This window comes from Octodon degus, unplaced genomic scaffold (genome assembly GCF_000260255.1).
Source record: "Octodon degus isolate 3935 unplaced genomic scaffold, OctDeg1.0 scaffold00156, whole genome shotgun sequence".
Classification (NCBI taxonomy): domain Eukaryota; kingdom Metazoa; phylum Chordata; class Mammalia; order Rodentia; family Octodontidae; genus Octodon; species Octodon degus.
This window is the reverse complement of record NW_004524732.1, coordinates 3,029,336-3,045,006: the sequence shown is the minus strand read 5'-3', so window position 1 is coordinate 3,045,006 and position 15,671 is coordinate 3,029,336. Positions and strand designations below refer to the sequence as shown.

At 47.3% G+C, this 15,671-nt stretch overlaps 1 protein-coding gene across 1 annotated transcript in view; it reads right to left on the bottom strand.

Annotated features, from left to right (window-relative positions):
• Positions 1 to 15,671, bottom strand: part of Plpp3 (phospholipid phosphatase 3) — a 77,365-nt gene that overhangs the window by 35,738 nt on the left and 25,956 nt on the right. The window contains exon 2 of the mRNA XM_004642541.2: positions 2,835 to 2,992. Coding sequence (XP_004642598.1) covers positions 2,835 to 2,992 — 158 coding nt within the window. The remainder of the gene's footprint in view (positions 1 to 2,834; positions 2,993 to 15,671) is intronic.

Below are 15,671 nucleotides of genomic sequence, written 5' to 3'. Positions count from 1 at the left end.
CCTACCACTTACGATTTCTTCAAGAACAAAAATCGTGCCAGCACAACCGCACCTTCCCGCAGCACACAGCCATGATCCAGGCGTTTTCCTGCCTGGTGTATCTTGAACTGTAGAAAAGCCCTAAATAAACCTGTTTTGCTGACCTTGTGTGGAATGGAGAAACAACTCGGATGCTTGTCCTTTAACCGAGGACCACGGCATAAGACTGTTTCAAGGAAACCCGGGAATATTCTAATCAGAACATCAACACAACACAAGGAAAGCAGGGATTACCACCAAACTTTCCAGAGCAGGTTTTTTTTTTTTTTCTTTCGACACCCTGGCATCTTCAGAAAGCACGTGGCAGGGCAAGAGCTGCTCACTAGGGGCTCTGCTCAGGACGAGGAGTGTGGCCCTTGGAAGGCACTGCCCTAACACTGTGGGTGCCGGTCCTGGGCCAGCTGAGGGCCCCAGAGCCTCTCCTCTCCGCACCTGGCACCTGCAGGCCCCATCCATCTCCACACAGGTGCAGGGTGTGCATCCAGAGATCACAGCACTGATTCTTACAACCACACCCCTGCGGACAGCCAACAGCACTCCCATTTTACAGGAATAAGCCAAAGATTCACCTAAACCACACGGGAAAGATGCCTAATCCTCCTTTGCACTGGGCTGTGCCTGGGAGCAGCGCAAGGACTAGGCAGACAGGGAATAAAGCCCCGTGGAGAGCAGAAGGACACGTGACATCCGGGTCCCAGCCCTGGGTGCCGTCCTTATCTCCCTGCATTCCTGGGTTGTAACTCACTCCAGCGGCTCCAGCTGTCCAAACACCTGCTCCAACCTAGCACAAGGTGCTGTGCAGCTCACTGCTTTCAGGACAAACACCTTTTCCAGGAAAAGTCAATTCTTCTAGAGAACTCGATTTCACCACCACCAACTGGAGGCAAAATCAGGCTTTTCACTTCTCCGCGTTTGAATAGAAAGACTCTTAGCCCACCTTTAAGAAACTTCTAAGGTTGCTGCATGGACCGTTTTTCTTTTAAAGGTTGGAAAGAATTCTCCCATTCCTCCTTCCCTCTCCCCGAATTCAAACTGTTGATTGTGGGCTTGGTTTACGATGTTATTAAAAAACAAAGAAGGGTCTCAAAGTTTACAACCAGCCCTCAGAGCGGGTGTCAAAAGAAAAGCTCCTTACAGTGTGTGGTTGACGCTTGTAGATCAGCATCTCAGACCTGATCCAGGCTAGGCAAGATAAGCCGATCGCCTATTCCTCGAGCAGTTCATTTAAATAGGCTAGCATCTGAAACCTAAGTCTGGAAAATGCGAAGAACTTTGAACTGAGCTAGGCACAGGCTTTATCTCCAGTTTTTAGTAGCTACAGATGTTAACCAAGTCATTTAATTCCCATAAGCTTTAGACTTCCCATCTGTATAATGGGGATAAGAGTATTTCACATTTAGTGTTGTTGGTACTAATGACCTTCCTCTTTGGTTTCCTAATGCAGGTTAAATGTAAGTCTCCTTCAGCCTATGCTGAACAGAAAGATGATTCAAGTGAGAGAATTTATGATCCAAGTAGGCATGCTGCCTATCCCTGTCACCCATATGCAAAGGTTCAAGGACAGAAGATAAACTTAGAAAATACAGAGGCTGGGAAATGGATAGGTGCAAAAATGGAGCACTCACAAACTGTAAGCTGGATTTTAACTACCCACCCTCTGTTCTCCCCCATGCCCACGAGGCCACCTTTGCTCAGAATTACTCTAGACCATCTCTGCAATGAAGGCCTCCGCCTTTAAAGGAAGTCCTGCACAGGAAAGCCTGGACTTCACACCATGCACGAATCACCTGCTCAGCAACCGAGTCTGCAATGTATGGTGACACGCAGGATCTCCCGGTACCTGACTGCCACCCTGGGAAGCAGGTCTGCCATCTCTGGCTGTAAAGGTGTATGGCCTGTGATACTGGAGGGCCTGAGGGAGAACCTGTATCTCTGGATTCCAAGTCCTATTTGCCTTGACACCAGCCAATTGGCAGGAGAACCAAACAACATGCCAGAGAATATCAGGGGTCTAGTCATTATTTCTGCAGTGCAAGGGATGGATTCAGAGAACACAGAAAATAGCTAGGGTCATCAGCAGTGACCCCTTCCTCCCTAGGGCTCAGACTGTGGGGTAAGAAATAGGCTCTTCTTTTTTTTTTTTTTTTTTTTTTTGTACTGAGGATTGAACTCAGGGCCTTGTACTTGCCAGGAAGGTGCTTAAGCCACTGAGCTATCACCCTGGCTCAAACAAATTCCTTAATTTAAGCAAAATTGAACCTAAATTTCTTTCTTAAGGAAAATGGACTTTCATTTCTTAAGTTGTACAAGAAAGAGAAGAACAACATCTAGACTTGATTGGGTTGCTATGAGGATAACACGTGGAAAATAATTTAACGGTTGGCGAGATAGCTCACAGGACTAAGCACCAGCTTAGGCAAGCTCAGGGACTGGGGTTCAATCTCTGGCACCACATGCTGTGCAGGTACCACCCCACCGAAACTGGGTGTGGTGGCACACACCTGTAATCCCAGTCCTGGGGAGATCAGGAGGATCACTATGAGTCTGAGCTGCGCAGTGCGACCCTGCAACAACCACATACATAAAATAATAATAATAATAATAATAATAATAATAATAATAATGAAAATTTAGAAGAGTGCTTAGCATGTGTTTATTGCAGTCGGTACTGGCTTTCAGGAGCAGTACTAGCTGCATAATGAAATTCTGCTTGGTCATAGGTGTCGCTGTCTTCTCTGGCTTGTTACCTCACCCTGGTTCGGGTCACCTGGGACACCACAACACAGGTCACTTACCGCGAGGATGGCAATGACGATCCCCACCGCACAGAGCACAGCATCGTTGATGGTCTCTCCTATCTTCAGCGGGTACTTGATGCTCTCGTCGCTGCAGTAAAATCCTCGGCGGTAAGGCTTGATGGTGCTTGTCTCGATGATGAGGAAGGGCAGGCTGGCTGGAAGCATGCACAGGAGGGAAGGGGAAAGGAAAGGAGAAAACATCAACTCAAGGAAGCCAAAGAGCAGGGACCTCCAGCAAGCACTGCCCACAGCCACAAAGGGGAAGATGATTCCTTTCACTGACAGCCATCTACAGACTACAGAGATCCCTCACTGTGTTCCTCTCCTCTCCTCTTTTCTGCCTGGGAGGAAAGGTCCACTTTCTTCTTTTCTTGCCCAAGTGCTCAGAGGGAGGCTGTGGAAGAGTCAGGGCAGGGATTTCACGCTGTTCCACAACATCCTGATAAAAAGTAAAGCTTCATTTATAATAACCACTAAGTAGCCCCAAAGCTAATGAGACCCCATTTTGCCTCCAAGGACATGCACTTCCTAGCACCCTCTAATTCCCCCAGCCAAAGGCCATGTTGCGCAGAGTAGTGCAGGCCAAAGTGTCCAAGACTCTGCGCTTGGGTTCTAGATCCTCCACTTTCTAGGTGTGTGACCTCACCCATCCCTGTGAGCCTCAGTTTCCCCACAGGCAAATGAGATGCAATGACAGTAAAGGAGACCAACCCATATAAACCCTCAGCACAACGCACAGGAGCTGTTCAGTGGGTGTTCTGCAGTCCCCGCTTTCTTTCACTGTTCAGGGTCACTGAGTGGAGCAGAGCAGCACTGAGCTCAACCCAGCTGTTTGGTGCCCTGGACCGGTGCCCAAGGGCACTGAGGGTACCACGTGGCTTGGGCAGCTGCCGCTGGCCACCAGCGCCATTCTCTCAAAGGTCACGGATTCTATCCCCTGCCCAGAAAAGTCCCTCAGAACTCTGAAGAGAAAAGCAAATTCCACAAGGACTCCATGTGGCCACAATATAGCCCCTTGACAGGTCTCCTTGCCCTGGGGGGCTCCTGCATGTACCTCCCGGTTTACTTCCTGAAGGTCCCCAACCACGGGCATGGTACCACCTCACTACAGTGTTGGCAATGGGTCCCCACCGTACAGGATGAGAAAAACGTTTGCGCCCGAACTCTCCTTTCCAGCCTTACTGTCTGCTACTCCCCTTCACACCGCCTAAGGAGGCAGTCCACAGGGACTGTGTCCTGCTTGGCTCCTGTTTCCCTACACTGAAATACTTCTTGCTGTCCTTTACTCAAGCACAGACAGACCCCAGTGCCACCTCACTGAGCGGGAGGGCTCAGACGCTCACTGAATGTCAAGACTGGGACAAAGTATAAGAACCCTTCGTAATCACCATCACCAACTGTGCCCTGAGGATGCGGCACGCACTTGTATTTCTGTGTTAAATCTTTCAATAAGTCTGTCAGGTCATTTCAAAGGATCCTTTAAGCCTGCCTCCCTCAAGCTGAAATGAAACCTCAGAACACTTAGTTCCTCCATAGCCTCTTAGCCCATGCCCTCTATGCCTAAATCCCTAATTTAACTTTGCAAATTGCTCTCATCCAAATGCAAATTTCATTAGCTGAAAAATCCCAAGATAAGCAGTTGTTTAAAAAATAAGTTCCACTCTCATATTTTTCAAAAAGAATTAAATTCATGTCATGTTGCTCAAAGCCCTAGACCATGTCCAAAAAAAGGAGTACCACGAACACCACAATTTTTCAATTACTTTGGTCCAGACCAGCAGTGATAAAAATGCTCACTTTCTAAAAAGTGTATTTATGTATCACTCTGCATAAGCACACGGATTTATTTGGTTTTATTCTTTGGGATTTATTTGACTTCTACAGCTATTTATTTTGTGACTCCTAACTGCTTCCTGCTAGAACAACAATTTACTTTATCAAATTCATACTGGTGCTTTGAAAGGAAAAAGCAGCAACACACCACAGTATTGTGCCTGACCTTCTCAAAGTAAACACGGAGGGGCCCTGAAAGGCAGTAACCATTAACTTCTGAAACTCTGTCTCTGCCCTGGAGTAGGCGGGAAGCTCAGAAGTGACAGGAGTCAGCTGATCTCTTGGGTGGGGGACCCGGGAAAGAGCTCTTATGGGTTAGGACAATCTTTAATCTACAGCTTAAACATTTTGAAATGTGATCAAGTTGGCTACGAAACGTAGCCCAGAAGCCAGCAGTCTGATATTAATAGTCTGCTTTTAAAGTTCCACACATCGTGATAAAAACATTTAGCTGCAAGTCCAAGCCCGGCCGAAGCCTCCGAGGTGCCTGGAAGTCAAGGCGTTGCTAATAAACCCAAGAAGGGAATGGACTCCCAGGGCCTCCCATTCGTACTACCCTCTTAGGCCTCCAGCTTCTATTTTTTAATAGCACTCCCATGATGGGCCTGTAAAACATGTGTTTCTGAGGACAATAAAACACATGAAAGAGCCTTGGAGTTCGAACTCAGTGAGTGATCTCGGTTCTGCTCCATCCTACTCGAGCAAGTGCTTCATGTCCCCAAAACGCCCTTTCTCATCTGTTCAAAGAAGGAATGGATCTAACTTAAGGACAGCTGGGAGGGATGGCCTAAGTAGATGTGTTTATGAGCCCACTCACTTATTCAACAAGCATCTGTTGACTCTTCGCTATGCTTTTGTTAAGTCCAGTCATCACACGAGATGACCCATCCTGACCTCAGGGAGCTTACAGTCCAGTCAGAAGACACCGAGGATAAAATTGAGTCCAGGCAGCATTTAAGGCAGTGGCATTGGGTAACGCCAGCACAGCGTCTGAGGCACACTGTGAACACAGTGCGAACTCAGAGGAGGAAAAAGAAAGGCCCACAGAGCTGGCTGGGAATGAAAAATCTGTCTGGTCAGTTCCTCTGCCTTTTCTTAAACTGGGATTCATCCAAACCCATTTTCTTCTTTCTTTGCCTATGGCTTGGGGTGGTTTCCGGTTGTGATTATGTGAATGATGACCGCAAACAGACAAGAAGCAGGATCTGAATACATTTTGTTTATTTTCTTGAAAGGCATGGAGAGAGCATTTAGCAAACCCAAAGGCTTTTTCTGTCTCCCCTACGAATTTGTGGCATTACTGGGGTAATGCCAGTCAAACCTTGGCTTTGTTCCAAAATGAGGGTAACTTCAGATTCCCTTCAGCTGAAGGGCAATTATAAACATTCCCAATTGGGCAGCTGGTCCCCAAGAGACGCAAGACCATGTTTGGGCCCTGCTAGGCTCAGGGAAGGCCTGGCCTGTGCTTTTCCAAGCAGGCTGTCCATTTTCCACACTGGCCTCACCTTCATTCCTACACTCCTCATCGCTTCTTCTCAAGGAAATCCCCAGGGCTAGACAGTGGAGGTTAGAGGTGAGCCTGCTGCAGCACCTGTTCTGGGGAACTTGGGGTTGTAAGAAAGCCTCAACCACAAATGCACCAAGATCTGTCTAGTGGGATCACTCATGTTTGTGTAGATCACAGTGAGGGCATTAAAAAGCCACTCAGGAAGGGTCATGTGAGGGACAAGGGCCCGAGTCCATTGTTCCACAAGCAAGAGAGGTTTTTGGGACCCACAGACAAAGCACATTTGTGAAAACAGTCAGTGTAGTTCAGAGATACCAACACTGGAAGTCACAAGTGTTGGTCATTATAAGAACATAATTTAAAATTTCCCTACAGAGCTGGAGGAGAAATACAAGTTGATGATAAAGGGAGGAAAGGGAAAAATGGCTGGAAGACCAGAAGCAGCTAAGGTTTACTGAACAACTATTATGTACCCAAACTGAGGATGGGCCAAATACACTGCTGGGTCTGCCCAACCCGGATCCCCACAGTCTTCAGGCACTTCCTGGGCTCGGGAGATGAAAGAGGCTAAATCCCAACCTGCAAGTGGCCCAAAGGCAAATAGGAGACATCAGCATAGAACTGATAGGTTAAGCCACTTTAAGGTTCAGAGAGATCAAAGTGTTGCCAGAATCACTCAGCCAGTAAGCAAGGAAGCTGGAGCAGATTCAAAGGATCAGGTTCTCAAACTCGGTGCTTTCTGAAATGAGTCACTTATGGCACAGAGAAGCAAGCACCTACGAGTAGTGATGAATTAGATGAAGCTCAGTCACTCTCTTGACCTTTGCAAAAAAAAAGCCCAAGGAACATCCTAGGCAAGAGCACAAGCTAATGTGCGCTGAATAGTCCCTGCCTACCACACACGTGCTAATGAGACCCACGCAAATTTAATTTAATCAAAACTCTGAAGTCAATATCCTGGCAGTTTGATTGACTGATCATAAAATGTGCATGACAAGCTTTTTATAAAGCAGAGCCAAAAAGCTATAATAATCTGATGATCTTAGAGCCAGATTCTAGCATTTCTGCTTCTTTTAATCAAGGATCAATTAACTTTCTATACCTCCAGGGACTCCTTGGGATGTGGAGGCTGCAGAGGTGGCGAAATAAGAACTCACTGACAAACACTTAATGGGCAGAAAATCAAAGCGTGAAGAAAGGCCCCTGTGTTGGGCTAAGCCTTTGAAACTTCTCTGGCTTTGAAAACCTAACACTCGGGCAGGTTGGGTGGTTGGGGGTGGGGCGTACAAAAACACGGGATAAGTTTCCGTGGCCCACCCATTGATAAAGTCATGTGGGAAGTGTTACCAGAGTGACCAAGCCACAAAGCCCTGCTCCCCGCAGCCTGGACTTCACATTTGCACAAAATTAAACACAGCCTCCTTCTCTGAAAGTGCTTTTCAGAAAGCCCTCGGCAAGGGGGATGTGCGCGGGGGTGGGGTGGGAAGGCCGAGAAGCAGTGTTTGCACCTTCTGCTTGAGCAACCACCTGAGAAAGGGCTTGATCTCTCCTAAGCACCCAGTCCCTCGGGGACCTTTTCTAAGCACTATCCAGTCTTCCATCCTAACCAATCTGTAGTTACTTTGAAATAAATAAGCAAAGCCTAGGCTCTGAGACAGCAATCATTACACTGGATCTGCAGGACACTGTGTACCTACCTACAAAATAACACAGGGTGCAAGACCCATGGGCAGGCATCTCGTGCAACGTAACTGCTCAAGTCAGGCAGCTCCTAGGACTTGTGGCAAGAACTTCGTCTATCTTAACAGCGCAGAGCTATGAGTAGGTTCTGTAAGTAAGAAAGGTCAAGCAGCTCCCTTACAGTGTAGACCAGCAACCGAGGATGGCCGAGGATGGCTTGGGCCAGATACAAGAAATACAGGCAGAAGACACCAGAGTTCTACTTTCAAGGCACTGATAAAGTCTACTTAGCAATTAACTTAATTTCCCTAATAGCTATGAAAAATTGTGGGTCATTATTTTCATCTGTGACCAACAAGAAGCTGAGGCCAGAATTTGTATGTCTCCTGGGTCCCCCCGCGATGAAATGGATGACTGGGATTTGAACCCAGGTCTGTCATTCTGTGGGTGTGTTTTTTTCCTCCCTGACTTGACCCTTCCCTTTCTTTATAAATGTACTCCCTGTTAAAATATGACCAACTGACTTTTTTTTTTTTTTAATCACTTAGGGTCAGAACGGTCAACCCAACAACTACTTAGAGGTTCAAAATACAAATATTTATGTTGCTCATAAGTGACAGCATTTCTATTTAAAGTAATTAATTGCTACTGGTCTTAGAAGTGTGCAAACTTTCTTTGGTTTACGATATTTGTCCAGATTTTTAGACTGGACATAATCCAGATGGCCACAACTCAGTTTACTATGAAGGCGTCTCTTCACCTTTGAAAGAGGCTGCCATGAAAAACACTTGCTGTTGGCCAGGGCAAACATGCAGAATTCTGGAGCTAGAGGTTTCCCTTGACAAATGCTCATTCTTCGGTGCTAGAAAGTTCAGGACCTATCTTCACCAAAAGAAGACCACCAGACCCAAAACCAGCTATGCGAGAGAAACAGAGAAACCAGTCTTGGGGTGTGAGTCCCCACCAAGTCCAAGATCTAATTCAACAATCAGGAAAAGACAGTTCCTGAACACTGTACACTTGAATTGGGTGCTGGGGACACAAAGATGAACACAGAAGTCCTCACATTGCACTGAGGCCCCTACTTTCAAGAAGTCTTGAGTCCCCAAAGAGAAACCTGCCTTTGGTTTAATCATGGCCTGTCTCATTTGAAAAGGCCTAGCATGAAATCATTTAATTCTTTAAAATAATTCACATCAGCCTTCTGCAAACCTCTAACGCTGATTGTTTTTTGGATTTTTAAAAGGTTGCCACATTCACCAAGAGACATCTTATCTGTACCTTTCATGGAGCGAGTCCCAGGCCTCTGCTATCACCATTATACATTTCAATGATGAGAACTCTATTTCTAGTAAAATTCCCAGAGCCATCAGGACTTAGACTATTCTACCTGAGGTGAAGCTACGTGACAAGATAGCTTTCATCTCTTTCAACTCCTTTTTAAACAAGGATGGTAATCAGTTTTCTTTCACTGAACACAAGTTTTGTACATATTAACCAGCTCTCAACACGCTCCTCTAAATTAATCATTAGTACATAGCTGAGGGTCAGAGATGCTGTAATTTGTCTGGATCCACGCTGCTGCTAAGGACAACAACCAGGATCTGTGACAGCACCAACCAACTCGCACGTCGCTTTGGACTCCAGGCTGGTTCCAGGCCATGTTAGCCTTTCCTGCTAACACACATGACCAATGTCTACACACTGGTGGCACAAACGTGTTCGCTGGCAAGACGGCTGCTCTGAGCTGGGGTGCTGCAAGCCTCACACACGTGTGCTGCACCTCACAGCACTTACATAATCTCATTCGATCTTCTTAACACCTTCGTGAGTGGATGTTTTTACCATCTTGTTAAGTATCACTCGCAAACTCCGACTTATTCTTCGAGGTATAAGCAGTCCCTTCTGCCCAGGGTTCGGTTGGCCACACCTTGCCCTCTGACAGCATGGGCTGGGTCTTTCTTCCCCGGCATATTCATGAACTTCAAGTCAGACCCACAGATTTCACATCGTGCTTCTCCCATCCATCAGGCATGCTGTGCTGCATGAGCTTCGGAAAACCACATTGCTTCTCTGAAATATACTTTTTAAAATCCTTATATAATAAGACTTTGCACAAGGGCCGGCGAGACAGCTAGGCAGACTAAGCACCTGCCTAAGCAAGGGCAGGGACAGGGGTTCAATCACGGGCACCACACACAGCGCTGACCCCCGCCCCTACATGCTCTGAGCTGGCAACCGAGCCCCGGTGAGGTGGTGCATGCCTGTAATCCCAGCACTATGGAGGCTGAAAATAGTCCACGCTGCATGGTGAGACCCTGTACCAAATACATTAAAAAAAAAAAAAAAAAAAAACAACTTTGTACAATAGCTTTCAATATACACAGTTGATTGTGAGGACTGAAATACAGCTTATAAACTATCCTGGACTTGTCTAGCTCCAAAAATATTAGTTCTTGCTCCTGTGTGGGACGGGGAGCCGCTTGAAGCTTAAAGCAAGGGGGTAAGCTCTGATCAGAGATCTTTCCAAAGTTCATTCAAGCAGCCTTGGGCCCACTGGCCACATTCCAAATGCAATCTGATCCCTGGGGGAAAGCAAGCTCATAAAATTGTATAATTCCAGGGACTTTTTAGGATTGGGCAAACAGATGGGCCTTTGACAGTGGCCTGCAGGACCTGCCGCCCTGACGCGGGGAAGCAACACCACAGCTGTAATTCTGCTAGACTTTCTCAACAGATCACACCGCTATATGGGAGGCAAGCCTATTAGTGAAGGTGAAGAAAAAACATTTTCTTTTTATTTTTCCAAGGATTAAACATGCGATCGTCAGCGTGTGCACTCCCACCAGCGCCATGCTGCGCAGGTGTACGGAGAGCACCGTGTGCCCCTGGCTGTAGAATAAACACCATATGGACTGGCAGGACATCAGACACCTGGGCGGGTCAAAGTTCGAGATAGTGCAAAGCCAGACTGGAGCCAGATGCGGTGCCAGAAATGACAGGCCGGATGCTGGCGCAACAAGCGGGTGGGCAGTGCAAGGGCTCCATGGGACACCACCCTATCGTGGTCCCAGCCCTAGACAAAGCCCCCCACTGCCAGCCCAAGGCCAAATCTGACCTGCAGAGACGTTTTGTTTGGCCCACTCAAGGTTTTTAAAAAATGGCAATTAGTAGTTTCCATCCAATGACAGGCAGTCTCACGGAACATCCAGATGGCCAGCTTCTGAAGCGGCTCTCAAGTGCGCGCAGCGCCGCGGTGACGGTGCGGCTGCCCTGCGCACACGCAGCACGTGCTCTCCAGGGGCGGAGCCTGGAGCTGTGTGCCCGTTACCATCCTCACCGAGCTTGCCCTCTTGATTTTCCTACATCCGGTCACTTCAGTCATTTCTATTAACTGGCTTTATACAAATTTTTCTTCTCTATCCTTAAGCTACAGTTGATGTAACCTGGGCCAGCCAAATAGCTCAGTGGATTAAAGCACCTGCAAGCAGGCACAGGGGCCAGGGATTCGATCCTTCATGCCCCTGGGCGTGCTGAGATGGCAATTAAGACTGGGCGTGGTGGCACATGCCTGTAATCGGAGGCTATAAACAGGCGGATTACTATGAATCCAATCTAGTAGTGAGGCCCTGAACACCCCGTAGTCCCCCTAAAATTTTTTTTAAAAAATTGATGTAACCATGCCTATCCACCTAAGCCATGACTGCATTAGACCCTCCAATGTCTAACGGGAAGGCGTGCACACGCCTGTGTGTGTTTGTGTTAACCCTGACCAAAGGTTGAGCCTCCAATTTATGTTTCCCAGTCAAGGATTATGTCCTGCCACCAGTGCAAAGCAGTTATATTTGTGAATTTTAGATATAACAGAGAAAGTGAGGGCCAGGGAGATAGCTCAGTAGCATAAGTGCCTGCCTGGCAAGTGTAAGGTCCCAAGTTCAATCCCCGGTAGAAGTGGGGGGAGAGAGAGAGAGAGAGAGAGAGAGAGAGAGAGAGAGAGAGAGAGAGAGAGATTCAGAAGCTAAGGTGAATCGCCAAGGGTCGCACAGAATATGTAAGGAAAAATGAGTGGCCCATCTTGTATCTCTCTACACTTTACTACAGAGGGCTATTGAGAATTCTACTTTTAAAGGCTGTAGTTAGCTAAAGCACAAAAGCAAGTCTCCTTCAGGTAGAAGCACATGAATCCCAAAGAGTAAAAGCAGGTGAGAAGGGCCTTAAAGCAGTTCGAGGCCGTCAGAGATCTATGCGCATCTTCCACCAGATGGAGTTAGGCCCACACCAGCAATATGATGATAAAATGTTGTTGGTCCTGCAAGAGGCCTTCGCTGTCATCACTCCACCTAACAGGCCAGAGGACTGAGACTGTTCTCCTACAAGTCTTCGGGACTAGCTAAGAGTCGGTTTGGCTCAATGTGTTCATCTGCATCTCCAGCACAAAGAACAATTCATAGCACTTAGTAGGTGCTCAAAAAATGAGTATTCATCCTGGCATGGCTATAATCCCAGGACTGGGCAGGAGGCTAAGGCAGGAGGTCTGAACTACATAGTGAGTTCAAGACCAGCCTGAACCATACATGCAGTGAAACCTTGTCTCAAAACAACACCAACAAAATACTGAAGAAATGTTAGAAAACAAATCTAAATTCGAACTCTTCTCTATCACCCATGAAGTTTTTCCCCTTCTGGATTTTAATCTAATATTCTCACATCTCAAATCTTGTTTCCTAATACAACCCCCAGCAACACATTGCCTCCTGAATCAATTATTCATGAAGAACCTAACCAGCTGAGTCTCAGGTGGGTGGTTAGGAGAGACAGCCTTTAAAATCCTCTCTTCCGAGCTTCCCAGACATTCTCATTTGAGAAACTATTAGAAAATGCACTGTGGTGCTCTCAAACACAAGCTGAGCAGCGACTCAGCTGCCACCCTAGCCTCACCCTTGCCCGGCTGTGCAAGGCTCAGGGATGGATTTCAGACAACGCATGGGTACCGGGTATCAAACTCAGGACCCTGCACTTGCCAGGCAAGCGCTTATTCTACTGAGCTATCGCTCCTCGCCAGGATCCTCTTGGGAATTGCTGTCCTCCAGAAAGCCCCAAGGAAGAGGCTTCAAGAAAGGAACTCAGATGTGGCTTCGCAAACCGGTTTGGCCACTTATACTGCCCTGTGATCCTCAGCAGTTGCTTAAGTTCTCTGAGCCTCAGTGAAAAGGTGCCAGTGATCACAGTAAAGAGCTATGAAAGGGCCGGCGGTATAGCGCAGCAGACTAAGCACTTGCTTAGGTAAGCACAGGAGCCAGGATTTGACACCTGGCTCCGCATGCCACGCCGGCCCCACCCCCATGTGCGCTGAGCCTGCGATGGAGTCTGGGCGTGGTGGCGCGCACCTGTAATCCCAGCACTTGGGAGGCAGAAATCAAGAGGATCACTACTAATGTGGGCTGTTTAGTGAGAATCTGCACAAAAAAAAAAAAAAAAGAGAGAGAGAGAGAAAAAAAAGGGGCACTACCCCATGGTGTGTTAACAAAGGTTCCTCCTCCTCTCTGCCTGTCCTGTGCATCTACTATGCTCAGTTTACAGAGGCCAGTAGCTGGCTTAACCGGTTTCCTTAGGAGGTGGCTGGGATAACCTGCACAGGGTTCTGTCTGGCAGACAAGGACTGTCACTTGCATGGAGATGTTCCGGGGTGTTGTGGATAAGACAGCCTCACTCAGGGCCACACCCCCCATCTGCAGCCTTGTCAATGTTCCTTTTGTAAAGTGCAGAAACCTTCTTCAAATCTGACAGCTGCCACCTGCACAAATAATTCAAGGATGTAATTTTGTAACTGAATACAAGCCCGAAAGCTGAAAAGTCTGAAGTCCAAAATAATCCCTCTGACCTTCTGCCTAATGCTCACTAATCACTTTTCAATTTGTAGTTGATTTCCTCCCTCTGTGCTGTCCTCCCAGGTCACGTTTCCATTTTAGAAGTACCCAAGCAGCGAGTGGCATTAGGGAACACCTGACCGGCACGCAACTCCAGCTCCTCTTCCAGACATTGAGGTCTTGGTCTGGGCCTATGGGTTTTCCAAATGACAATGGGTGGGCAAGAAAGTGGGGGAGGGGGAGAAAAAGGCTACTCTCAAAGCAGAAACTTCTCCAAAAATTATGGGCTCAAAAAATTAATCAGGATTGTTCCCTGTCCTCTAATAATGCATACTCTGGGGACCAAGACCCAGAAAGGTGGCAAGAACTTCCAGGGTTGATTTACTAAAATGGAAGCAAAGGAGAGGCACCACCGCCGGGGCTGGCAGCTTGCGGGCCTGTGTTCTGAGCACCACAACAGGCAGAGTTCAGAGTGTCTTGGTCGCCATGTGATGGCTTAAGAATACACATATGGGGTGGGGAGATAGCTCGGCAGTCTAAGCACCTGCCTGGCAAGCACAAGGACCCGAGTTTGAGCCCCAGTACTGCATGCCCTGCCAGCCCTGGAAGTCCAAGCATGCCGTGCTGGCCCCTGAAACTGGACATGGTGGCACATACATGTAATCCTAGCACTGTGGAGGCTGAGATGGGAGGATCATTATGAGTTTGGGCTGTTTAACAGGACCCTGTACCAAAAAAAACTAATATATATATAATATATATATATATATATATATCTGGAAAGGTATTCCTCCCTTCCAATAATTTAAATTGCCATTTTTTTCGAATCTACTCAATTAAAAAAAATTTAATCATTTATTCATCTATTTTTTTTATTTGATACCCTCTAGTCTTAGCCTCCCCAACCCTGGGATTACAGGTGTGCACCACTACACCCGGTCTTGGTGGTTGGCTCAGTGTGCCCAGGATTCCTGGGCCTGCATGGCATGACATACTGGGGATCAAACCTGGGTCTTTGAACTTTCCAGGCAGGCACTTAGACTGCTGAGCTATCTCCCCAGCCCAATCTACTCAAATTTTATCGGGGTAGGGGAAGCAAGAAAAACTTGAGGAAGTCAGCTCCTAAAACATCGATACCACAAAGATGGACTCCTAAAATGAAATGTGTAGGGAGTTGATGGTCTCAGTGAGATCCGAAGTACCCAGGGAGATATGGTGGCAGGAGTGAGGAAAAGATAGACAAGAAGACAAGAGCTGGCTTAGGTGGTGGCCCGACTGCCTGGCAAGACAACCGCATGAGCAACAATATGGATGTTTGTTTATACCTTTGCAAAGTTAGTAACAGGTGACACAAGGTTGCCTAGTGACTAATAGCTGACACTGACCAGTCAGGATGCTTATCTCAGGACTGAGGTAGCTTGTCTGCTTTAGGCGCTGAGGCCTGACCCGCTTTCACACACTGGACCAATTTTCCAGCTTCCATAGCTTCCAACAGAAATAAGTTGGCAATGTAAGATGTTCTCAAATCCAAACTTTTCTTAGCTGGTGAAAAGGTTCCTACTTGAATTGTCACTATGGCTACTGCCAATGGCAATAAGTTACAGCCAAATAGATGTACTGGAGTCACATAACATGAGCCTTTTTGCTTCAGAACACTGCAGTCTGCAGTGGTCTGGCGCCCTGGCCCTCCCGTGCTCTGGAGGCCTGGACTGTCTGCTTCAGTGGAAACAATGTCTGACACCCGCATTATCACACAAGCATGTGTGGGAGTATCTGTGAAATTTCTGGTGCTAACACGATGTTAAAAAGCAAGTGGTCCTCAACTATCACTGATAATAACAACTCACACTTGTGGGTCCCAGTTGTGCCGAGAACCAACCCTGTGATCCTCACAGGCAGGCAGGCAGGCAGCATTTTCACTTCTGCTCAGTCAGACCCTTCTTTGTG